This window comes from Cyprinodon tularosa, unplaced genomic scaffold (genome assembly GCF_016077235.1).
Source record: "Cyprinodon tularosa strain WSP-4 unplaced genomic scaffold, ASM1607723v1 ctg200, whole genome shotgun sequence".
NCBI classification, from domain to species: Eukaryota; Metazoa; Chordata; class Actinopteri; order Cyprinodontiformes; family Cyprinodontidae; genus Cyprinodon; species Cyprinodon tularosa.
In genome coordinates, this window is record NW_024038735.1 from 396,128 (window position 1) to 423,703 (window position 27,576).

The following is a 27,576-nucleotide window of genomic DNA, read 5'->3' on the forward strand; positions in this document are numbered from 1 at the left end:
CCTTCTCAATTTAAGAACAAATGCACTTATTTTAAGCAAAAAATGACTTACCTGTATCTAGATTTTGATTTTTTTCCAGTGTACTTACCAGGTGATTATTGATGAACCAGAGAGGTAACTGAATCAGAATCCGTCCTCTTGAGTCCTACAGTCATTGGTCAAGTAGCTGGAAATCCTTTTATATGTGTTCAGAAGACTTCACCCAGAAGTGTCAAGTAACAAAGTACAAATACTTTGTTACCTTACTTCAGTTGAAATTCTGGCTATCTGTACTATACTGGAGTTATTATTTGTTTTAGACCATTTTTTACTTCTATTCCTTCCATTTTTTGCAATTCACTGGAAAAACAATCTAGAAATAAGTAAAAATGTCCTAAATTAAGAGTATATACCCCTAATTTGAGTAGGTAAATTAGATAGTTTGCCAATAAAATGTGTATTTTTTATATTAAAATAAGCCAATTAAAAAATATGCACTTGAAATAAGACAATGCAATTGTGTTTTCTTATTTTAAGTGAAATTGTCTCCCATTAGCAAAATTACTCTTTTACCTCCTCAATCCAAGAACAAATGCACTTATTTTAAGAAAAAGTAAGTTATCTAGATTTAAATTTTTTCCAGCGTATCTCTACTTTCTACACTGCAAAAATGATCTAGAAATAAGTACAATTTTCTCAAATTAAGTGTATTTACGCTTAAACTTGAGTAGGTAAATGAGATAATTTGCCAACAGAATGAGTATTTTTACTCTTAAAATAAGATCATTAGATAATATGCACTTTAAATAAGACAATGTGGTTGTATTTTCTTATTTTAAACCTAAATTGTCTCCTTCCATTGGCAATATGTCTCTTTTATCTCCTCAATTCAAGAACAAATGCACTTATTTTAAGAAAAAAGGACTTATCTAGATTTGGATGTTTTCCAGTGTAATCATTACATTTTTAAAAACAGACTTGTTAGATTTGGTTTATTTAAGCTGCTGGTGAAAAGTCCCAGTCATCCAGGTCATAGTCATTCCAAAAAAGTTTAAAAAAACAATCCAATAGACTTTGTTGAAGTTTAAAGCCGTTTCACTTCCCACCCAGGAAGCTTTTTCATTTCCAAATGTCAGAAATACACTGGAAAATATCTAAATCTAGATAAGTCGTTTTTTTCTTGAAATAAGTGCATTTGTTCTTGAATTGAGGAGGTAAAAGAGACATTTTGCCAATAGAACAAGACAATTTACTCTTGGAATAAGAAAGCACAATTGGATTGTCTTATTTCAAGTGCTTGTTATCTATTTATCTCATTTTAAGAGTAAAAATACTAATACATTGGCAAACTATCTCATTTACCTACTCAAATTAAGGGTAAATACACTTAATTTAAGACATTTTCACTTATTTCTAGATCGTTTTTCCAGTGTAGCGTTGAGTTTGAGGCTTTATAGAGTGGACTAAAAACAATACTTAGACCTTTTTTTACTTTATTTTTTATATATAATGATAAAATATAATAATCATAATAAAATACAATACAATAACCCATTTTACAAAACATTCAGCAGTCTGATGGCGGTGGTGAAGAAACTGTTGCTGAACCTGCTGGTCCTGCATTGAATGCTTTGAAGCCTCTTCCCAGAGGGCAGCAGGGATAACGGTCCATGGTGGGGGCTGAGGGGTCATTGATGATGTCATGGGCTCGGGACACGCAGCACTGGGATGAAATGTCTTTAATGGAGGGAAGAGGAGCCACCATGATCCTCTGTGCTGTTCTCACCTTCTTCCAGTCTGAGGAGCTGCAGCCTCCACACCACACAGTGAGACAGCTGCTAAGAACGCTCTCTACGGTGCTTCTGGAGAAGGTGGGGAGGATGGGTGGGGGCAGGTGGGCTCTCCTCATCCTCCGCAGGAAGTCCAAGCGCTACTGGGCCCTTTTGACCAGTGAGGTGGTGTTTACAGTCCAGGTGAGGGTGTCTGTGATGTGCTGCTGACTACCTCTACAGCTGAGCTGTTGAGCCTTGTTCTGGCTTAGAAAACATGCAAATTGAACCTGACGAATGGGTCCTCCCCTTAGGAATGGGCAGTCGTTTGTGGTTCTTTGTTAGCCTGCAATACCCAATGCTGATCTATGTCTCTAAAAGGGGGGCCATTAGGGGCAATTGTTGGCCTGGCTGAACAGGTGAGGTGTTCTGTTCCACTGTATGGGGATGGGGGGGGTTGTGATGAAAGTGGGAAGGAATAAACAACAACAAAACAACGCAGCAATAGGGTTGATTCCTTCCAGCTATCATTGCAACCTCCCACTCCCATAAACATTTTTCCTGCATTACTTTTACACTTTAAGTAGTTTTAAAAATTGTACTTTTACTTGAGTAAAAAGCTTAAGTTGATACTCTAAATTCTACAAAATTGTACAACAGTAGCTACGTTTACATGGACACAACTAATCGGATTGAAGGCCTGATCAGATAAAAAATGTTTCATGTAAACATGTCAGACTGAAGATTCTAATCCGATTCGGTCCGATCGGATCTAAATTTAATTCCGAAAGAGAGAGGCGGTTTTTGCCGATCGCCATTCCGATTGGCGTCCATGTAAACACCCATTCGGATCTTAAGAGTAAAATAATCTTCACTGCGCATGTGTGCGACGTCAGCGTGATGTTTTTCCGCCTTGTCAACAACAGGAAACCACCGGTCGCTCTCGCTCTTGTTGTGAACAACATGGCGGGAGGAGTCTAGGAACGCCGACTTATACACTCAAGTTCATTTAAAGCTGCAGCAGCTTTCATGGTCCACTGTATCAAATGCTGCAGTCAAATCTAAAAGTACAAGGACAACACAGTGTCCAGAGTCAGTAGCTAAAAAGATGTCATTAAAAACTCTTAAAAGTGCTGATTCTGTGCTGTGCAATGTTTTAAAACCAGATTGGAAAATCTCAAGAACATTTTGTTCATTTAAAAAGTCCATGAGCTGAGAATAAACAATCTTCTCTAAGATTTTTTAGAAGAAAGGCAACTTAGAGATAGGCCTAAAATTCGACAGAACAGTAGGATCCAGCCCAGGTTTTTTTAATAAAGGCTGCACGACTGCATGTTTAAGATTTAAAGGGACTACTCCAGAGGACAGACTGCTATTAATAATTGTGAGACACGATGGCCCGATAGTGGGAAAGACCTCCTTAAAAAATCGGGGTGGGACAGTATCATCTGGAGACCCTGAAGGCTTCAAGTGACCCACAATCTCCTGCACAAAAGGCAGGGTCACAGGTTCAAACATGTCAAACACAGCAGAGCAGGGGACAAACACCGAAGGATCAGAAGCAGGAGGTGAAATAAGTGCTCTGGTAGAAGTGACTTTATCAATAAAGTAGTGAAGAAAGTTCTCACACACAGCAGGGGAGGCCTCAATTACAGTCTGAGGTGCATTCAGAGCAGAGTTGATAACTTTAAACAACACACAAGGCTTACCACAGTTTAAAAGAACAATATCGGAAAAATATCTTCTTTTAGCCTCTTTCACAGTGGATTGGTAATGACGCCAACACTCTCTCAGTAATTGAAAAGATATTTGCAATTTGTCCTTTTTCCACTTTCGCTCAGCTCTTCGACAATTCTGTCTGGCAGTCCTGGTTGTTTCATTCAACCAAGGCTCTGATTTAGCTTTCTGCTGCCTGATCTTTAATGGAGCTGCAATGTCTATGGCAGTTTGACAGGTGTCGAGAAACCATGAGTTAAGAGCCTCTGTATCCTCATACAAAGACTCAGGAATAACGCAGTTCTGACTGTACACTGCGGAGAAGTGAGCAGCAGTGGAAGGGTTAATCACTCTGCATCTGTGAGCAGCAGCGTGAGATTTAACTATGTGACAGCAAACAGGAGCTTCAAAAAGTACAGGCATATGATCTGAGAAAAAAGCGTCACAGACCTCCAGGTTAAGAACAGGCAAACCATAAGATAAAACAAGATCAAGTGTGTGACCACGTTCATGTGTAGGCCCGAGTACAGACTGAACAAGATTAAAAGAATCAATGATATTTAAAAATTCCCGCGCTAAAGGGCTTTCAGGGCAACACACATGAATATTACAATCTCCAACAATAAGGACCCGGTCATATTTGGGCATGATATCAGCCAAGAACACAGAAAAGTCTGTTAAAAAGTCTCTGTTATATTTTGGAGGCCGGTAGACCACAGCACACAGTACCCTGTGAGAATGCCCCAGCTCAAACAAACTGAGTTCAAAGCTGGTAAAGGAGGTTAAGAGCGATATCTGTTTACAATCAAAGTTACTCTTAAAAACAGTCGCAATTCCTCCTCCTCGGCCAGACGTCCGAGGAGAGTTAAAAAAGGCGCACTCATCAGGTAGAAGATCGGTGAAAACACTGGACTCACCAACCTTCAGCCAGGTCTCAGAGATGAAGAGGAAATCCAAATTCCGGGATATGAAGAAATCCTTAAGAATAAATGATTTATTCACAAGCGATCTGGCGTTTACCAGGCCAAATCTAGCATGAGCTGGCGGGTCAGGGCGATCAGCTGACCGGGAGGCCCGACACAGAGGCCGCAGGTTCCCCAGATTTACTCCGCGCCAGCGGGGACGAAGAGAGCAGAGTCCGCGGGGTTGAAACATCACATCCGAGCCCGCTACCGGTACCAACCAGGCAGCGACGGGGTCCAGGGAACGTCGAGAGACACAAAGGCGAAGCCCCGCTCCATATCCACCTCGATCAGGACGTACCAACCCGGCCTTCAGCCTCACCAGACAGCCGCTACGCTTACCCCGGCGGCGGGGCCGTTTTCGCCGCGGGGGTGGCGTCGGAGTGTGGCAGAGGTATGTCGGGATGCCCGATAGGAAAGGAGGCAACGATTTTTGTCCATAATAATTGAAGTTGACGTTGACAAGATTTTTGGCGTAAATCCTCAGATCTAACAGTGTTTGGCGATCATACACCCGTAGAGTGTTGACGGTATGTTCAAAATAAGTTATAAACAATAGAAAAACAAACAACAATCGGAGCAGCTGACGGCCCGCCTGACACACTGGCGCCATCTTGCTTTTTCCAATTATTGAAATCTTCAATAATTGTTGTTGATTGCAGATGTGTCTAGTAGTTCCCATTGATTTAGCTTGTAAAGCGGGGAGAATGGCGCTAGGCTAACCGCACCGTGACGTCACTGCTGGAAGAAGGCAGGAGGGAGGGGTTACTATATTTGGGCAAAAATGGCTGCTCCTGGTCTCCGTGATCGCGACGAAAATTATTTTTTTTACTGATTAACGCTAAATTTATTAAATCACCGTTAACTTATTAGTTTTAGGTTTGGATAATGATCCATTGATTATTCCTTGCTGACCGGACTTCTCCTTTAAATTTTACTTATTTTTATTTTTTTTTTATAGAACTTTGAAATACTTATGTTAAGTCCACAGTAAAGAATATTTATGATATTTTAAATAAGTATCATCATGGCTCCACCTCCATTATAATTTCTTTATTTTAGTAACTCTGAAACTGCCAGTAAGACACAATACGCTCATTTCAAAGGAGGCGACTAAAACTCCGTCACAAGAATTGAACTCTCCTGATTGGAATTCAGCAATAAAATCCTTGCGAACTTTATATTCTAGTTTTAACTGCAAAACTTGGGTTTCTTTTCTGTTACCTGTTGAACCTTTGTACATAAATCTTTTGGAAAAAAAAAAATATAATTTTTAAATAATTTGATAAGGTTTAGGCTAAAGGCAGTTTGCTGTTTCCCACACGATGTTGTAGCCTCGTGAGACCATCCTGATCTCGCGAGCTTTCAAGGTTTCACTCGCAGATCAGTCTGGAGACTCTCCGTTAAAGAAAATTTGGAGCCGTTTACCAAACGCACGTCCAATCAGCGTTGGCTTTGAGGCGGCTTGAGGTGTGACGCAACGAGAAGCGCGACAGTTCAGTCTAAAGAACATGGCGGCTTCAGCCGATGAAACTAGCGTTAGCGTGGCTATCGAGCAAGTTTTATACAGAGTATTTCTTCACTGAAAGAAGAGCAAAACACTGCTCTGGAGGCTTTTCTCAGAGGAAAAGATGTTTTTGCTCTTCTCCCGACTGGTTTCGGCAAGAGTAGCCTGGCTTGTGGTTGTGTTTTCGTCGTCGCTCTGTTAGTACGTCATATGCTTCGTGTATCTGATTGGTTTATTTGGCCGGTCTATCACCAACATAGGCCAATCAGCTAACCAGTATTTTCGCTCCTTCCCAAAATAACTTCAACAGAAGGTTTCCAGATTGATATGCGGAGCAAATCCAGCAAATCCATCTGGAGGATTCAGGTTAACGATGTTGTGCGTTCTTGAAGGCATAAAAGGAATTTATCGGCTATAAGTAAAATAAATGATTCAGTAATTATTCCAGACTAAATTGAACATATATGGAAATCTCATTTAAACCTAACATTAGGTTTGAGACCGGTTAACTAAAACAGAGTTTATACAGGAATGAGTAACTCTAATTTAGTGCTCTTTTTATGCTCTTAGAAATAATTTTAATGCAATCAACAAGTACCCATGATTCTCAGCATTTATATATATAAATTCTTTATCATCTTAACTGTCAAAAGGCTGCAGCCATTTCCCAAATTCCTTGTTTTTCAGCCACTTTTGTTATAATTTGCATTTTTCCCCCATTTCTCTAGCTTTTTCTCCACCTGAAGCTTCTTTTCCGAACATACAGCTTTACGATCAACTGGAGGCAGTTCTGTGCGAACACGCAGAACCAGTTATATCTGATATATCTGACGAAATTGTTTGTATAAACTTTTTTTTTAAATAAAGCATTTTTAATGAATTTTAATGCTAATTAAGGCCTTAATTAAAAATAATAATTGAATTGAATGACTTCTAATGATTTTTAATGCTACACACGCTGTCATCTATAGAGACGGATGAGAGATTTTTTTTTTCTCAACAGGTACAAGGAAAGAGGGCAAATATCAATGGACGGTGCCTTGTGTAAAATATATATATATATATATATATATATATATATATATATATATATATATATATATATATATATATATATATATATATTTATTTATATATTTATATATATATTTTTTTTTATAGATTAGGATGTAAATGTTAACATTTATGCTTATTTTAACAGCAGCTTGGTCAAAAAAACAAAGAAATTTTAAGCAAAATGTTACAAACATAAAGGAAGAAAAAAGCAACAGACCTGATTTAATAGAATAACGACTTGAACATTTACATGGTTTTGTGTTAGGAAGCAAACAACATGCTGGATTTCCTTTGAATAACGTGATAAAAATCTACTGCTTTGATAAATAGATTAAACTACGACTCTTAAAAGAAAGCAAACAGACGAAGCTTTTTTTTTTTTATTCAAAACGGAAGAAAAAAAAAACAAACAAAAAAACAGTACACAGTGAGGCCTACAAGCATTTTTTAATTAGCACCATAAAGTTTTGCCTGCAGACCACTGCAGATATTAGGAAGCCATTAGAAAAGCACACAAAAACAACAGGGTGCCGACAAATCCTCAGTGTTCACTGCCCCGGAGCAGTGGAACGGCACCTGAATGCCTCATTATATCACATAGTGGAATCCTAAATGAATTTTGCGTGTGTGAAAACAAAAAGGTTCCTGATATTGTGAAGAGCAAACCTCTCCCTGAACTCTTGTTTCTTTTTATCTTTGCTGAAGCTGGCAGGGGTTCTGCCCCGCTGGCCCAGTTATTAGCTCTTCCACAGCGCGCTCCCAAAGCTGTTCTGCTAATGGAGGCCCAATAAGTGAGCCAAGTCTTCTGACACACACGGCCAAACTAATGTTCTCAAATATTCTCACATTGGAGGGAATGTAATGCTACTTTGTACAATCCTACATCTTTTATTTATATTTTTATAGAAGGGTTTGTCAACATCTGTTATTAGAAACACAAATTGTTCCAAAAGGAACAACTACTAATATCTGCTGAAGGCTTAAATAGTGGTATTTTTAACTATATACTCTACAATATACATGAAGTATAAACTGGGTGATTTTGAGTGTTTGCTGCCAGTAATGTTAAGGGTTTTTCTATGGAAGAGGATTCGGGCCACTGAAAAAAAAAAGTTAAATGATTTTTAAATGTATTTCAGTTTAACATGGGGAAAAAAGTCAGAATTCTGACTTTAATCTCAGAATTCTGACTGAATTCTGACAATAAAAAAAGTCAGAATTCTGAGAAAAAAGTCAGAATTCTGAGAAAAAAGTCAGAATTCTGAGTAAAAGTCAGAATTCTGAGAAAAAAGTCAGAATTCTGAGATTAAAGTCAGAATTCTGACTTTTTTCTCAGAATTCTGACTTTTTTCCCCCATACTAAACTGAAATAAAATTTAAAAATCAGTTAACTTTTTTTTCTTTCCCAATGACCCTAATCCTCTTCTGTAGTTTTCTGGCAAAATTAGAAGAAAATGTTCCAATAAATTATTGCTCAAGTGTTGGTTTAAACAGTGTTTAAGGAAAAGGCGTACACACCGGTAACAGTACTGAATTTTGGAGGTATAAAAACGATCACTGGTTAAGGTTCCATGTCACATGCATTATTACAGTTAGCGATGTTCAAAAACACCCATGTTGAGAACGAATACAGTTTTACTCCAAACTATCACAGAAATCCACATCACATCAGCATTATATGGTATAAAAATAAGTTAGAAATCTGGTTCAATATTTTACACAACTGTTAGCTATATGCAAAAAAAAAAAAACAACAAAACAACAAAATAAAAAAAAAAAAGATTTTTTTTTTCCAGATAATTTGGGTTTTAAGCTTTTTTAAAAAAGAGAAAAAAAACAGCTTAATTTAGGTTTTTCAATAAGAAAAAGAAAATTTCAGACATACAAAAACTGAGCAGTGAACAAAAGTAGCCAGTTCCCATTTGTGTTTTTGTTTCCATTTAAAACACTGAGCAGAGTCTGAAGAAGAGCCCCCCGTCCTGAACGGATCAACCTCCAATCAGTGGCGATTTTCCCTCAAGTACAGACTCTGCAGAGAAGGTCTTACAGGCTGAGCACAAAGACAGGAGACAAAGGCAGCACGCCATGGAATAAGCCGTTCTCTGCTGTTTGCACTAATCAACATAACACTTTATCAATTAAGACACTGAGCTGACTTCTTTTAAACACAGGGTTCCTACAGCATACCGTATTTTCACGACTATAAGGCGCACTTAAACGTCTTTTTTTCCCCTCAAAATGTGCAGTGCGCCCTATGGTGCGGTGCGCCTTATGTGTGTTGTAACTGCGACTTTTGAGACCACCTCATTGAGGAGATGATGAAAGAGTGGCTGAATGTAAGGAGACCAGGTGTTTTTTTTTTCCACTCATCACCATCGCTGTTAATATGTAACTCCATGCGTGCCCATCTCACAGCTGATGTGAAAAACATGGGGAAACAAATTAACGCTGTGCTCGCTGTTCAACCGCTCGACATCGGTGTGAACCGGACCCAGCAGGTGCAGCAGAAGCAGCGAGTTTACATGCAAAGTCAATGGTTGACGCGCGTATAGGTGCAGCAAAAGGTCCCGCAGCGCGTTTTGAGCAGCAGGAGCGTTTAAGCATCTGCCAACGCGCTGCTGCTGCTCGAGATGGAAAAATTGAAGTTTTGCTGCTGGACGCGCCGCATCAACCAATCAGAGAAGCTGATCTGGGAGCTGATAGCGAGACAGACACAGCGCTCTGATGACATATGATATTAACGCAAATGGAAAAGGCTGGATGGATGAGGAGATGATGAAAGCGTAGCTGAGGGAGGTGTAGCCTATGTGAGGAGACCAGGTGGTTTTTTCCACGCATCACCATCGCTGCGTGCCCATCTCACAGCCGATGTGAAAAAAAAGGTGAATCAAATGGACGCTGTGCTCGCCGTTATCCCGGGGGTCTGACAAAGGAACTTCAACCGCTCGACATCAGTGTGAAGCGGCCGTTCAAAGTAAGGCAGCGAGCGGCGTGGGAGCGATGGATGACAGACGGAGACCACAGTTTCAGGATATGTGGAAGGCAGCGCCGGGCAAGTTACGCCACCGTTTGCGGATGGATTGTAGATGGAATAACGTGTCTGCTGGCTCTGTTGTACAAGCTTTTGCAAAAGCCGGCATTATTTCTGAGGAGCTGCGCTGCACGGAAAGTGACTCTGACAGCGAAGAAGGGGAAATTGGCATGTCTGATTTAGCGCAGCTTTTTAATTCAGAAACAGAGGATGATGACTTTGATGGGTTTGATTAATACTTTGTAATAAATACATGAATAAAGCACAATCATACTCAGTTTTGCTCCCGCTCTATTTTTCTACCTGAAAACTTAATTCAACAGCAGCCTCTGGGCGGGTCTCCTCCTCTTCACCGCGCCGGCTGGCAGGTGTTTTTTCATCTAAATAATCTAAATCTTGCAGCTATATTTGCTGTGATCAGTGGGAATAAACTAGTTTTAATATGTTTTTAAGTGAGAAAGTCCACCTGAAAACGTAATAATTGCAGTCAGTTCATCCAGATTATCTATTTCTGTCGGAGGCGCTCAGACCCCCACATACCAGCGGTGCACCGACAGCAGAAATCCTTTCATCAGCAGCCTCTAGGCCGGGCAGCCTCCGGGTTCACGCGGTGGATGGCAGGTGTTTTTCATCTAAATAATTTAAACTGCAGGCACCAGGATACCGGTAATAAAAGCAAACAAATTCCATCGGCAGGTTTCAGGATTTTAAGTTAATTTAGGAGTGATCACAGCGCTGTGTCATCTGCGATGTGTCTGTCTCACGGCCAGCACCCAGGTTTGATTAATACTTTTTATTAAATACATGAATAAAGCACAGTCATACTCAGTTTTGCCCCCGCTGTATTTTTAAATACGCAGTAGAGGTATTTAAAGGTAGTAGAGGACATGTACCTGTATATAAAAAACGCGCCCTATAGTCCGGTGCGCATTATGTGTGTGTTAAATACAGAAATGGGACACATAACTGAGACTGCGCCTTTTAGTACGGTGCGCCTTATGGTCGTGAAAATACGGTAAGTTAAATTCAAGACTTTTTAAGACTTTTTAATGCCACTTGAAATAAAAATTTAAGACCAAATTCACAAGAAACACAAGAAAAACCTGCTTGCGACAACTTAGCCCAAAGGTTTATTTTAACATAAACCACTGCACTAATGTTTCAAATTTTGAAAAGCTTCCCATACAGGAAGAAAGCTAAAAACACACAAATGACAGATATATTTAAACAATTATTTAACTGAATTCACAAACTTTGTTTTAGCAGGGAACAAAACAAATCAGTTTTAAAGCCACAACATAACCAGTGCTAAGTCTTTTTTGCAGCAATTTTTCTTTGTGTGGTTTTCTTAGTGTATTTGATTTGGTGATAAGTGGAGGCGTTGCAGAGACAAGGGTGGAACTAAACTGTTTCGCGGTAACTGGATTTTGACGCTTTGTGTTTCGCGTTTCGCATGTGCGACTCCACTGCCTTAATTCCCATCGTTCCGAGCTTGAATGACTTCTTGAATAAAATCCACTGAGCCTCATGTATGTTCCCTGGTTTTAGCCATGGAGAAAACTCTTGGCTGGAGACAATTTTCGTTACATTTACACTTGATCATATTTTCCAGACAAAAAGTTAATGGCGCATCTCCCAAATGTCCCGACCGCAACAACGCTTTTATTGGTTCCGCTATCGGGACGGAACCAATAAAGGCAAGCCGTTATTATTATTATTTTTTTAAAAGGTCAATTTTAATGTTTTATTTAGATTACAAAAATAAATCGTAATAAAAATAATCCTATTTATGATGTTTTAAAAATTAAGACCTACGAAAAACTGATTTAAGACATTTTAATACCAATTAAGGCCTTAGTTTTATTTTGAAGAATTCAATGCCTTTTAAGACTTTTTAAGGACCCGCGGGAACCCTGAAAAACACAGTACGCTATTAGAGCTAACGTCTGGGTTCAAACAGCATCATAATAAAAACTCGACCTAATGTTTGGGTTGGGTAAAAAAAAAAAAACAGAGAGCTGCTGCTTTATGACTATAATGGTACATTTTTACCAAACAGAAGGAGAATCAGAACCTAAGATTATTTTTTAACACATAAAAGCGTTACACAGCTGAAAAAAAGACAGGGTTGTGATTTGATTGTTTTGTTTTTTTTGAACTTATAAAACAAAAGTTTCCTTTTTATTTTTTTAAATGTTCAAAAACACGCAGGGTTTGGAAATTATGAGAAGAGTTTGGGTCGTGACATGATGACAGTCACTGGAAATGCTAACTGATGTTTATGAACGTCACACAGCAGGCTCACTCAGGATGAAACAAATAACAGATTTTTCTTCCCTAACAAAGTGATGTTTGCTGTTATTTATGGGTCTTTTGAAATATTATCGATTGAGATGATGAAATACTCATTTAGAAAAACTGAACATGCTGTGATATAGAGCCATTTTCAGAAGCGGAACGCCACAAAGGAATCCTTCCTGAGCTAATATTTTATCTATAAACAAAGAAAGTAGGAGTTTCTTTTGTTTTTTGTTGTCTTTTATTGAACAAACTATAAAAACTCTAATTTATTCAAGGTTATGAGACATAGCTGTCCATGAATTTATTATACTTACAGATTCTCAGTAGTAAAGAGGAAGAAAAAAAAAGGTTTGACAGGGAAATAAACTGAATTACTATTTTATTGGTAAGAATTACATTCAAAATGTATCCACTACACTGGAAAAAATCAAAATCTAGATAAGTCATTTTTTTCTTAAAATAAGTGCATTTGTTCTTAAATTGAGAAGGTAAAACGGACATTTTGCCAATGGAACAAGACAATTTATATTTAAATAAGGAAACACAATTGCATTTTTCTTATTTCAAGTGCATTTTATCTAAACATCTTATTTTAAGAGTAAAAATACTCATTCCTATGGAAGAGGATTAGGGCCACTGGAAAAAAAAAAAAGTTAACTGATTTTTAAATTTTATATCAGTTTAACATGGAAAAAAGTCAGAATTCTGACTTTTTTTATTGTCAGAATTTGGTCAGAATTCTGACTTTTTTCTCATAATTCTGACTTTAATCTCAGAATTCTGACTTTAATCTCAGAATTCTGACTTTTTTATTGTCAGAATTCAGTCAGAATTCTGAGATTAAAGTCAGAATTCTGACTTTTTTTCCCAGAATTCTGACTTTTTCCCCATACTAAACTGATATAAAATTTAAAAATCAGTTAACTTTTTTTTTTTTTTTTTTTTTACACTGGCCCTAATCCTCTTCCGTACATTCCATTAGCAAATCATCTCATTAAACTGCTCAAATTAAGTGTAAATGCACTCAATTTGAGAAATATTTACTTATTTCTAGATTGTTTTCCAGTGTAAATATAAGGAAAGTATTTTGTTATTAATGAGATTTAAAGAGAAAATAGCATGCCAATAAACATGTTTAGAAAAGTCTGAAACATGCTGTAGGCTGAAGTGCAGCGTCTCTATATTCTAATTGGTTTAATAAAAACTGGAAAATAATTTCTACACCTGAAGCGAATGTATCTGTTAAATGGTTGGGCTTACCTGCGCTTCAGTCGCTTCTGAGGAAGAGCTCTGAAAAAGCAAGAAAAAGAGAACAATCTATACTCCAACATGACTTCAACAGACAAACAAGGTTCAAGTCACATAATCTGAATCTGGCAGCTGGAGCATAGCGCTTACCGCCACAACTACCCACCAAACACATTTGTTTTGAAATTGTATGCACTGGTACAACCTTGACATAAATTGTCTGGTTGCTGACGGTTAAATTCAGCTATGAAACCAGAGTCCGGCTGCAGGCCCTGCAGTTTCGGAGCCTTCAGGTTCAATTAGAATCACTCAGCCTGGCTGCGGATTAGCAGGCTACTGAGCCATATATCTCTGTTAAGGAGACCATTCTGTTGTTCCTCTTTCAAGAATTCACCTCGTACATTTTATGACTTTCGGTGCCATAAAGTAAAACTTGTTTTACCATCTCAATAAAGAAAACTGTAAAGCTTATATAACAGCTAAAACTCAACATCAGGGCTGATGTGGAAGGTTTTAAAGATAAACAGAAGCAGCAGAGAACAGCATCAAAATATGTTTTAATTATAATGCAACACTAATCAAAACTGAATTTCTTTCATACCTGTCAGATTACAATAGCAATTGATTCTCTAATGACTAGCTTATAAATTGGATTCTGATTTGATATAGATGAAATAAATAAACATTTAGATTAGGATGTGGCCTGTTCCTGAACTTGGTCAGCTTGAACCGCAGGAAAAAAAAACAAACAAACTGTTAAGTAAAGAAAATCTGATATTCCTGCAAAGAGCTTTCTCCAGCTAACCATTGAAAATCAACACTTGGTGCCCCCTACTGGAGGAATGCGAGGCTGCAAACCAAACCTCAGCATGTGGCAGTAATCCTTGCAGATTAATTCACAAAAAAATGAGATAAGAGCTGACGTAGTAGTTTTTAACTACTCAGCTATTTTTTCATGACCAGATGATAATGGATAGGGCTCGATGGAGACCCTAGAAGCATCATATTCTCACCGGTAGATGTTGGGGTCTAGCATCATTGCTGTGTCCTGCGGTAATTGCGATAAGTGCACTACTTTTGTTTTCAGCTGAGATCGCTCCGTTTCATTCACCCACACGTCTGGCAAACTGCAAAAAAAAAAAGATTAAAGATTCACTATGAATCAAAGGAAACAGATGGAAAAAGCAGTGCTTTATGGTGAAAAGGTTTGTGTTTTTAATACACAATATGAAGGGGGCCTACAATGTTTCTGAATTATTAGTTTATGTGTGCATCTATTAGATTGTTTCTAATGTTAAATATTTTCAATAAGAGTTTTCTTACTTTTTAAACCAAATGTAAAAAGAACATATCTGCAGGAATTCATTCATGCACACTATAGTATGTTGCTCCGCTGCACATACAGCATTTTAAGCTCCTTTGTGAAAAGTAGTGCAAGCACTACCACGGCAAACTGAGGTGCAGAAAAAAAAAAAGCCAACAAAGAGCTTAGCAAGTCCACTGCGCTAAAAAAAAAAAAATAGCTTGAAGTAAATACCTGGGGTGAAACTTACATCTTCCCTTTAATGGAGGAGAGAGAAAAAAAGAGGAAGTTTCTCCTCCTCTATCCTCTGTTGCCTGCGTTTCTTCTCAACTAAAAGTTAAGATGAGAAACGTCTGCAAAGCAGTTTACATTTAGAGTAAGAATTATTCCATGAGCTGAAGTGACAGAGGAGGACTGAAGGCGGCTGTGTACCAGTAAACATCTGTGCGGTTAGTGACTGAAATCCCATCACGTTTTCGTTCCATATCAATAGTCCATGCATTTAAAACAGATACTCTCATCTTTTAACATTTCCTTCCTGTTTACTTCCATTGCTGAGTCGTGGATTGTAATACACTCGCATGATTATAATAAAGCTATTATATGCAGAATATCAGCTAGAACTCTACGGATAGCGTATGCTGACTTGTGAAAGCAAGATTGTTGGGCTTTTATAGCACAGACATTTTTTTTTTGCACATTGCGGAGCAGGACACTGTAAAAACAAACAAATAAAAAAAAGATAATATAATTTGACAAATTTAAATACAATTGAGTGTAGAAACCAAATGAGGCGCGGGTTTTATCCTTGTAACAACCAATAAAAGCTAAAATGTTCAAATATCTTATTGAAATATGGAAAGAATGACTGAAGAATTTTCCTTCTAACTTCAAAACAGTTTGAAATAAAAAAAGTCTTATATCAATTCAACTTTGAAAGTACTCTAAATATGAAATTATTACATATGTCATAAAAAAAGTGGTTTAAAACTACGTATTTTCACGACATAAGGGCACGTAAAAAGGGCAAGTCTCAGTTATGTGTCCATTTTGTATTTAAAAACAAAATAAGGCTGCACCGGACTATAGGCGCGTTTTTATATCAGGTAATGTCCTCTAACACTTTAAATACCCATGCGTATTTAAAAACTACAGCGGGCAAAATGATTATGACTGGCTTTATCAGATTATACACAAGTATAATCAAATGGGTGTTAGGCGTGAGACAGAAATCGCAGATGGACACAGGATGGTGATCAATCAAAATGACTTAAAATCTAAACCATGCCATGGAATTTGATGCTTTATTACGGTATCTGTGCTGAGTTTAAATTATCAGATGAGACACACACTGCATCACCGTGAACGGAGGCTAAAAGCACAGACTAAAATGAGGCTGCTGAATGTAAATTCTGCTGTGGGTGACGCTGTAATCTGGTCCTGTAGGTGAGAGAAATAGAAATAGGATGAATGATGCATCCTATCTATCTTGTTGCGTGCTTTCTCTCACTAAAAGTAATATGAAAACTATTTCTTCCAAACAGACATTAGCTTTGAATTAGTTTTCCTGAGCCTGTGTGACAGAGGAGGATCTGAAGAGCGGCTTCTACCCAGTAAACATCTGTGCGGTTATGTGACTGAACCCTCACGTTTTCCAGTTTCCATATCAATACGTCCATGCATTTAAAACCAGATACTCCTCATCTTTTCCCTTTTTTTTCCTTCCTGTTCTACTTCCATTGCAGAGTCCGTGAGATCTGTAATACACTCCCTGCATGAATTATAATAAAGCTATTTATATGCAGAAATCAAGTAGAACTCTACGGCGATAGCAGTAATGCTGCACTTGTGAAAGCAAAATCTGTTGGGCTCTTTATAGCAACAAGACAATTATTTTTATTGCCACATTGCCGGACAGGACACTGTAAAAAAAAACAAAAAAAAAAAAACAGATAAATATAAATATTTGAAAAATTTTAAATACAATTCTGAGTGTAGGAAACAAAATGAGGACAGGGGGATTTTATTCCTTTGTAAACAACCAATAAAAAGCTAAAATGTTCAAATATCTTATCTGAAATATGGAAAGAATGACTGAAGAATCTTCCCCTAAACTTCAAACAGGTTAAATAAAGGAAAAGTCCGTTCATATTCAGAATTCAAACTTCTGAAAGTACTTTAAATATGAAATTATTACATACTGTTCAATAAATAAAAAGTGTTTTTAAATACCGTATTTTCACGACCATAAGGCGCACCGTACTAAAAGGCGCAGTCTCAGTTATGTGTCCCATTTCTGTATTTAACACACACATAAGGCGCACCGGACTATAGGGCGCGTTTTTTATATACAGGTACATGTCCTCTACTACCTTTAAATACCTCTACTGCGTATTTAAAAATACAGCGGGGGCAAAACTGAGTATGACTGTGCTTTATTCATGTATTTATTACAAAGTATTAATCAAACCTGGGTGCTGGCCGTGAGACAGACACATCGCAGATGACACAGCGCTGTGATCACTCCTAAATTAACTTAAAATCCTGAAACCTGCCGATGGAATTTGTTTGCTTTTATTACCGGTATCCTGGTGCCTGCAGTTTAAATTATTTAGATGAAAAACACCTGCCATCCACCGCGTGAACCCGGAGGCTGCCCGGCCTAGAGGCTGCTGATGAAAGGATTTCTGCTGTCGGTGCACCGCTGGTATGTGGGGGTCTGAGCGCCTCCGACAGAAATAGATAATCTGGATGAACTGACTGCAATTATTAAGTTTTCAGGTGGACTTTCTCACTTAAAAACATATTAAAACTACTTTATTCCCACTGATCACAGCAAATATAGCTGCAAGATTTAGATTATTTAGATGAAAAAACACCTGCCAGCCGCCGCGGTGAAGAGGAGGAGACCCGCCCAGAGGCTGCTGTTGAATTAAGTTTTCAGGTAGAAAAATAGAGCGGGAGCAAAACTGAGTATGATTGTGCTTTATTCATGTATTTATTACAAAGTATTAATCAAACCCATCAAAGTCATCATCCTCTGTTTCTGAATTAAAAAGCTGCGCTAAATCAGACATGCAAATTTCCCCTTCTTCGCTGTCAGAGTCACTTTCCGTGCAGCGCGGCTCCTCAGAAATAATGCCGGCTTTTGCAAAAGCTTGAACAACAGAGCCAGCAGACACATTAGTCCAAGCATCTACAATCCATCCGCAAACTGTGGCGTAACTTGTCCGGCGCTGCCTTCCACTTATCCTGAAACTGTGGTCTCCGTCTGTCATCCATCGCTCCCACGCCGCTCGCAGCCTTACTTTGAACGGCCGCTTCACACCGATGTCGAGCGGTTGAAGTTCCTTTGTCAGACCTCCCGGGATAACGGCGAGCACAGCATCCATTTGATTAACCATGTTTTTCACATCAGCTGTGAGATGGGCACGCATGGAGTCACAGATTAACAGCGATGGTGATGCGTGGAAAAAAAACACCTGGTCTCCTTACATTCAGCCACTCTTTCATCATCTCCTCAATGAGGTGGTCTCAAAAGTCGCAGTTACAACACACATAGGGCACACCGCACCAAAGGGCGCACGGCACATTTTTAGGGAAAAAAAGACGTTTAAGTGCGCCTTATAGTCGTGAAAATACGGTAGGATTAATTTTCATGTGAATGTGCTTTACTGGAGGCTTCCATGTTTGTCAAAGAACACTACTGCCACCTACTGGTTAGTGACGTCACGGTGCGGTATCGGCTGTTGATCAAGTCCCAGTGCTGTATCTGGTGTTTGTCACAACGCGCTATTATCCAAGTCATCTTGAAAACATTCTTCTTCCAAATGTTGGCTACATATTACGGGTTTTTTCTCTGGCCAGAAGTTCAATGGCAAATCCTCCCTCTTCAAGTTGGCGATCCAACGACCAACCCGTCCGTGGAGGATCAGGAATCAGAAAGGTGGAATAACTCTTTTTTTCCCCCCACTTTTACCCGATATATTCCAACATCCAACTGCAATGCACGTGGGCATTGTCAGTTTCACTATAGCTCTGGTGAATTTCAATGGTGAAGTCCTCTGGAAATCTTCAATAATTGTTGCTGATTGCAGATGTGTCTAGTAGTTCCCATTGATTTTGCTTGTAAAGCGGGAGAATGGTAACCTGACTCCGCCAGATGGATTTGCTCCGTATATCCATCTGGAAACCTTCCGTTGAAGTAATTTTTGGAAGGGGCGAAAATACTGGTAAGCTGATTGGCCTATGTTGGTGATAGACGGGCCAAATAAACCAATCAGATCAACGAAGCATATGACGTACTAACAGAGCAACGACGAAAACACAACCACAAGCCAGGCTACTCTTGCCGAAACCAGTCGGGAGAAGAGCAGAAACATCTTTTCCTCTGAGAAAAGCCTCCAGAGCAGTGTTTTGCTCTTCTTTCAGTGAAGAAATACTCTGTAATTCCGATAAAACTTGCTCGATAGCCACGCTAATGCTAGTTCCATCGGCTGAAGCCGCCATGTTCTTTAGACTGAACTGTCGCGCTTCTCGTTGCGTCACACCTCAACCCGCCTCAAAGCCAACGCTGATTGGACGTTTGTTTGGTGAACGGCTCCAAATTTTCTTTAACGGAGAGTCTCCAGACTGATCTGCGAGTGAAACCTTGAAAGCTCGCGAGATCAGGATGGTCTCACGAGGCTAAGAGAATGGCGCTAGGCTTACCGCACCGTGACGTCACTGCCGAAAGATGGCAGGAAGGAGGGGTTACTATATTTGTGCAAAATATAGTAGCACCGCTGGCCACTCCAAGACTCAGCGATTACAACAAAAAATATTGTTTTTAATTTTTTTTTACTGATTAAGGTTAAAACGTAAAACGTATTAGTTTTAGGTACAGATAATGATCCATTGGTTAATCCTTGCTGACCAGACTTTTACTTTAACAAATATTTCCGTGGAAACAAAACCGCTTTATCTCAATGACCAACGTTACTGAAGTGAGTCTTTTCACAAAGCGAAAAAATAAAGAATTTGAGCTAAAAGTGGCGAAAAAAATCTGCTTTTAACTGATGATTTTGGACTTTTTAACAAAATACTCCTAAATACCAACAAAGCAATCAAAACTGCATAGAGAAAGGGAAAAAAAAGTAAACTACTGACAAGATAAAAGTATTGTGCCAAAAATAAACACACTGCGAGATTCTTTCAAAATAAAATAAATAATGAAAAAAGTTAAAGAACGGCTCTAATTGAGGTTTGAGGCCTTCACAGTCAGTGACCGTATATTTCAGTGTTTGCTATCCTGCAGCAATCAACAGCATGGAGGGGAATCCGTTCACTCATCCATTACAGATTAAACAGCAATTACAGCTCCGTCTGTCCCAGACTTCCCACTCTTCTTCCTCAGTGAACCGCAGGTGAATTGGGTTCAGGCTGGCTCATGTTAATCAGTAACTCATTTATCTAAACTGAGTTAATGAGTGTCAGTCACAATGTGAATGGTTTGCTTCAGCATTAATAGACGTGACTTCCCACATTTATGCAGTTAATGATTGACTCAGTGACTGACAAACACACTCACACTAATTCACCCAAATGAAGCAGAAGCCATTAATGCAGAATTCAGTGCAACACTGACAAGCTGTAGGTTTGTTATTGTGTGGCGTCCTCTCACAAATGTGGATAAAAAAACCTGCATTATGTATGTTGGAGTTAAGCTAATTTGGATTACTATCTACCGGTAACCAAAGTCTACTTTAGAGCCCAAGCAATGGAAAATCTCAACATAGTGCTGAATGGTGGAAATCTCCCACAAGTTCAGGAAACAAACAACTCATTTTATCAAAACCAAAACGGCAGCTGCTTTGAACAACCTTAATATTTTGACAACCTCTCACCCTCATCTAAAGCAGAACTTTGTTGGAGCTTTTGTCATTACCAAAACAAAACAAACCTGCAGGAGCATCAGCAGCGCTAAAGCTAACAGATGCCAGATGTTTCCACATAATCCTGAAAATGAACCCAAGCGGCTGCAGCCTGATGTGTTTGTGAAGAACACATGCAGAAGGAAGTTAAAAGTCCTGGCAGAAAAACATTGTTTACAATCTATCACAACAATTTCTATCATTCTGTGTGAAAGCAAATGTTGCTCATAATCAATAAGCCTGAATATGTATATATTATATGTATATATTATATGTATATAATATAATAATAATAATAATAATCAATTTGCTGATATATCGCAATTTTTTACCTAATATAACATCACTTTTTTCAACTCCTAATATCCATTTTAATTAATCGATTAATAATCGGATACTATGGAAGAGGATTAGGACCACTGGAAAAAAAGTTAACTGATTTTTAAATTTAATTTCAGTTTAAAATAGGAAAAAAGTCAGAATTCTGACTTAAATCTCAGAATTCTGACTTTTTTCTCAGAATTCTGACTTTAATCTCAGAGTTCTGACGTTTATATCAGAGTTCTGACTTTTATATCAGAGTTCTGACTTTTATATCAGAGTTCTGACTTTAATCTCAGAGTTCCGACTTTAATGTCAGAGTTCCGACTTTAATCTTAGAGTTCTGACTTTAATCTCAGAGTTCTGACTTTAATCTCAGAGTTCTGACTTTAATCTCAGAGTTCTGACTTTAATCTCAGAGTTCTGACTTTTTTCTCAGAGTTCTGACTTTTTTCTCAGAGTTCTGACTTTTTTCTCAGAGTTCTGACTTTTTTCTCAGAGTTCTGACTTTTTTCTCAGAGTTCTGACTTTTTTCTCAGAGTTCTGACTTTAATCTCAGAGTTCTGACTTTAATCTCAGAGTTCTGACTTTTTTCTCAGAGTTCTGACTTTAATCTCAGAGTTCTGACTTTTTTCTCAGAGTTCTGACTTTTTTCTCAGAGTTCTGACTTTAATCTCAGAGTTCTGACTTTAATCTCAGAGTTCTGACTTTAATCTCAGAGTTCTGACTTTAACCTCAGAGTTCTGACTTTAATCTCAGAGTTCTGACTTTTTTCTCAGAGTTCTGACTTTAATCTCAGAGTTCTGACTTTAATCTCAGAGTTCTGACTTTTTTCTCAGAGTTCTGACTTTTTTCTCAGAGTTCTGACTTTAATCTCAGAGTTCTGACTTTTTTCTCAGAGTTCTGACTTTTTTCTCAGAGTTCTGACTTTAATCTCAGAGTTCTGACTTTAATCTCAGAGTTCTGACTTTAATCTCAGAGTTCTGACTTTAATCTCAGAGTTCTGACTTTTTTCTCAGAGTTCTGACTTTAATCTCAGAGTTCTGACTTTAATCTCAGAGTTCTGACTTTAATCTCAGAGTTCTGACTTTAATCTCAGAGTTCTGACTTTAATCTCAGAGTTCTGACTTTTTTCTCAGAATTCTGACTTTTTTCTCAGAATTCTGACTTTTTTCTCAGAATTCTGACTTTTTTCCTCAGAGTTCTGACTTTAATCTCAGAGTTCTGACTTTTTTCTCAGAGTTCTGATTTTTTCTCAGAATTCTGACTTTTTTCTCAGAATTCTGACTTTTTTCTCAGAATTCTGACTTTTTTCTCAGAATTCTGACTTTTTTCTCAGAATTCTGATTGCTAAGAAAACCTCTTAAACTGCAGAGAAAACCTAATCAAATTATAGTAGTAAATTAAACTGTAATCCTTTCATTCATGTTCAATATTTGAACACAAGCTACATTTCCAGACTTTTAAAACATGATTGCTACCAAAATACTAATGACGAATATTGTATACAATAGATTAACATAGTTGAGGGGTTAGCCAATGCTAGTAACAAGAACGGCAATGAATTCATTTGGATAATTTCCCAAGAGAAAAAAAAGCAACAAAACAGACTACAAAAACTGTTAATGAAATATGGCTTTGCTATATTCTGTCATTGGCTCTTAGATCCATGATGTTGTTCACCAATTCCACTTGTGATGTAATACATAAAAAAAAAAAAAAAAAACAAAGTAGAGAACACTGTGCAGACTAAAAAATATGACCCAGATATAAAGACCAGCAGAAAACAAATTCCGCGTTTCTGCTTCACTTTTAAAGACTTCAAGTACGCAACAAAATGTATTTAACCCTGTAATGCCAAATGTATCGTATTTGATACATACGGTTTCTGAAATGTTTTGCGTCTGACACCTTTTGCATAATTTAATAGTAAAAACTTTGCTCAAAATCCTATTGTACTTGACTTATCGCATAGTAATACATTATTAATATCAAAAATGTATTTCTGTTTTTTCTTTTTACATATTTTGTTAAAAGGCCAAATAAGGACTTCAAACCAAAAAAAAAAAAAGTTATTTTCTGTTTTGTTTTATTCTTGGATAGGGCTTTAAAGGGTTAAGAGCTAAAAAAAAAGAAAAAGTTGATTTTGTGCATCTCCTCTGCTAGAGATACTCCTGAAAACAACCTCTAAGCAGTTAAAATCCTTTTTTTAGGCACTCATTGTATTTTTTGGTCTAATGTAATATTTTAATCTTAAATGTGTTTATTATTCTCTTTCTTAATCAAGCTGTGACTGAAAAACAGAGTGATCACATTGATAACCCTTATATTCAACCATTCCGTTCTATTTTGTGGGAGGGGAAAAAAAAACATTTATTTTTGAAATGTCATCATAGAGATCAAGGGGAAGTGGAATTCCTTGTTTGTGTGCAAAACCTCTGTGAAAAGAGCTGATTATGATTCATTAGCCATAAGCGGAAAATCATCATAATTACCATTTCAAAAAGCCTTGAAACATCAGACTGTGTGTAATTAATCCACATAATGTGTTTTACTTAGAGAATTAAGTTCTTGAAATAAATGAACTTTTCAATAATACTCTAATTTAATGAATGGGTCCGTATATATATGACTCATTTCATTCTAACTAACCCAGTTACCTCTCTGCCCTATTTTCATCCTCCCATGGCTTTCATACAATCTCTCCCTTTGTTGGGTTCCACCACCAATCCACATCCTAACTGTTTGATATTAATCAGGGAGCTCTCTCTCTCCCTCTCTCTCTCATCACCAAACCCCTACTTTATTTTTTGTATCTTCAAGCTTTTTGTCTTTGCAAAATATTGAACTTTCCAGAGTTACTTTGAACCCAAAAAATACAATAAAAGGTTTGATTCAGTATCTCCAAAGGTCTATTTTCTTTGCCCTCGGCCACTATCGTTCTCTTTTGGCTTTATTTCTTAATTTCCAAAGCTCTCCTGGGCTTCCTTCACTTTGTTGTCTTCCTACCTTCCTCCATTATCATTTCTCTTTCCTCTTATTTTCTCCTCATTTTAACATCTTTGTCATCTTTCTTCTCCCTCTAACCTTTCCTCTGATCATCTCCAGAGGCCGTGCTGCCAAAAACCTTCAATGGAAATGTAAGAGAGCCGCACGCATGTCGGTATCTCCCCTTGGGCAAAAAAACTGCAGAAAATCATTGTTATGTCAAGCTCTTTCTTTATGAGTGTGGTGCTAAACCTGCCTGTTCTGTTCCCTGACTGATACAGTGAGCTTAGCTTTTGTACTCTGCATGCTCAGCTCCAGGGATCTGGACAAAGATGGGAAGAATAAGAATCTATGGGTGATAACCAGGTGGTCAGACTGGGCTGAGCAACATCCATTCTGACGGATTAGCTTTATGTGAAATTAGAAACCTGTTCAAAACATTTACAATGAAACATAACTGATATTTGATAAGTGCTGATTCACTCTTAAAAAAAAAAAGGATCTCCTGATGTTTAACCATATAAGGCCACTTCTATTAACCTCTAGATAACCACAGGAACAGCTTTCATTTACAGTAGAACATTGAAGCTCTGTGATCCAGACAAAAAAATACATCCTTTCAAATTTTTAAGTAGTTATGAAAAAGTTCATTTAAAAACAGAGATTAAAAAAACATAATCAAAGCTTATTTACACCAAGGGTAAATAAATAACAGCCTTAAACCACAGTAGCAGTGGCTTTTATAATCTTACCTCTGATGAATCTGATTAAATTATTTAGGAAATGATTTAGACGTCATACGTTGGATAAGTTATGGGTACGTTTTCAGGGTTCCTACAGCATAAGGCAAGTTAAATTCAAGACTTTTTAAGACTTTTTAATGCCACTTGAAATAAAAATTTAAGACCAAATTCACAAGAAACACAAGAAAAACCTGCCTGCGACAACTTAACCCAAAGGTTTATTTTAACATAAACCACTGCACTAATGTTTCAAATTTTGAAAAGCTTCCCATACAGGAAGAAAGCTAAAAACACACAAATGACAGATATATTTGAACAATTATTTAACTGAATTCACAAACTTTGTTTTAGCAGGGAACAAAACAAATCAGTTTTAAAGCCACAACATAACCAGTGCTAAGTCTTTTTTGCAGCTATTTTTCTTTGTATGGTTTTTTTTAGTATGTTTGATTTGGTGATAAGTGGAGGCGTTGCAGAGACAAGGGTGGAACTAAACTGAGAAATACCGGCTCCGTTTTTTTGTGTTTCGTGCTGCGCATGTGCGACTCCACTGCTTTAATTCCCATCGTTCCGAGCTTGAATGACCTCTTGCACAAAATAGAGACTGACATTTTTTCGGGAATCCCACGGGAATCCCATGGGAATCCCGTGGGATTCCCGTGGGATTCAGTATTAGTCAGTATTAGTAACGATTAGTAACGGGAAAGGAGTCAGTATTAGTAACGATCACGTGATTGGGACGGTACAGGATTAAACACTAACGGGAGCAGACGGGAGCGGGAGCAAACCAATAGTAACTAAAAAAAAAACTAGGATCGATGCCAAAAAAAAAAAAAAAAATAGAAAGAAAAAAAATCCAGTACTGGCGCCGCCATTTTGTAGTTTTTTTCTTTGAAGCCTACACTATAATGCGAGTCAAAAAAACTACACGACCCAAAAACCAACAGTGCTTCCACTCTGAGTTTTTTACCCGCGCTCAAAGACAACAAGAATGGGAGAGGTGCAGGAGCGGGAGTCATTCTGAATGGGAGCGGGATGGCAGTGGGAGTAATTTCACCAGGAGTGGGACGGGACAGGATTAAGATTTCTACTCTGGCCCGGGATCGGGACGGGACACAATTTTTTTCTGTGGCAGTGGGACGGGACAGGAGTGAAAATCCACTCCCGTGTCAGTCTCTAGCACAAAATCCACTGAGCCTCATGTATGTTCCCTGGTTTTAGCCATGGAGAAAACTCTTGGCTGGAGACAATTTTCGTTACATTTACACTTGCTCATATTTTCCAGACAAAAAGTTAATGGTGAATCTTCCAAATGTCCCGGCCGCAACAACGCTTTTATTGGTTCCGCTATCGGGACGGAACCGATAATGGCAAACCGTCATATTTTTTTTTAAATAAAAACAAAAAAATTGTCAATTTTAAAGTTTTATTTAGATTACAAAAATAAATCGTAATAAAAATAATCCTATTTATGATGTTTTAAAAATTAAGACCTACGAAAGACTGATTTCAGACAGTTTAATACCAATTATGGCCTTAGTTTTATTTCGAAGAATTTAATGCCTTTTAAGACTTTTTAAGGACCCGCTGGAACCCTGGTTTTGTATAAGTTATGAGCATGCTGAAGTACGCTGAAACACGATGAAACACGCTGGAACACGTCGACATACGGCAAGTACATCGAGAAATTTTGATGCTGAATATTCCCCTACAAATGGCAATGAATACCATACATGGGCCATACGTTACAGGTAAGTTATCTGATGGTTGTCATACGTTAAGTGTAAGTTACTCCTAAGTCGTGGCGTCTAGCTTATCCAAAACCTATGAGAAACTTATGCATAACTTATCAAGAATTATGCTGCCGTGCTTTATGCATAAGTTAGGCTGTCATTGGACATATGCTCTAGACTCGTTATGAATACGCCATGTATACGCCCAAAATTGAAAAAATACATCGAAAGTTCAGCGTATGCCAGCGTTTTGGGAGATTCTGGGAAATTATTACGTTTTTTTTTTTTTACATTAAAAAGCCCCAAAGTGACCAAAGTTTGCAGTGTGGAGAACAGAGCAATGCAGCCCCTTTCCCACCTGGTGCTGCCTCTCAACTGTTTTACTTCTTTCTTGCTTACTAGAAAGCAAAATCTGGCACACTTGGATTTTTTTCCTTTTTCAAAGACAAAAAATGAAAAAGGAGACGTGTAGAAAGTAAAGAAGTAAGACTCTATACTGTAATTAAAGCAGGGCCGTTTTAAAACTACAACTGGTTGTCTTTTTAAGGTGTCTGCTGAGTCACCTTTATATCTCAGATTTAGAGCTACGATCTATATTCTCTAGGGATTATTGATTATTTATTATTCATCATAATGATTTGATCTGAAATATTCATGCAAATCAGCAACATAAAAAGAGTGAAGACGGTCGAAGATTTCAGCGATGAAAGTCAGTCATCAGAGCTAGAACACTATAAAAGATTTATCTCTAAAATATTCTCCTTTTTTCATTTTTTTTAATTAATTTGGTTTTGATTGTGTTTAATTTTGTATTAATTTAATTTTAAATTAAGTGTTTGTTAGTAGGACATTCAATTTGTATTAATTCAACCTTTTACTCACATGTCTTCAGGTGTCCAGTGTAGCAGTACTTTCACCTTGCCAGTCCCCTCTTTCCTCTTGGCTAGGACCTACCAAACACAGAAAAGTTGGTTCATAATGATTTATTACTTTGCTTTTGCTCCATT

At 37.8% G+C, this 27,576-nt stretch overlaps 1 protein-coding gene across 2 annotated transcripts in view; it reads right to left on the minus strand.

The window, feature by feature from the left end:
• Window positions 1–8,916: 8,916 nt before the first annotated feature.
• Window positions 8,917–27,576, minus strand: part of LOC119783243 (zinc finger protein AEBP2-like) — a 46,441-nt gene continuing 27,781 nt past the window's right edge. Inside the window, exons 6-9 of one of the 2 annotated variants that reach the window (XM_038284655.1) lie at window positions 27,452–27,519; window positions 14,583–14,696; window positions 13,582–13,611; window positions 8,917–9,039 (exon numbers count right to left, since the gene is read on the minus strand). In XM_038284655.1, coding sequence (XP_038140583.1) covers window positions 9,033–9,039; window positions 13,582–13,611; window positions 14,583–14,696; window positions 27,452–27,519 — 219 coding nt within the window. In that variant the 3' untranslated portion in view covers window positions 8,917–9,032. The remainder of the gene's footprint in view (window positions 9,040–13,581; window positions 13,612–14,582; window positions 14,697–27,451; window positions 27,520–27,576) is intronic. The other variant, XM_038284656.1, reaches the window with a different exon arrangement.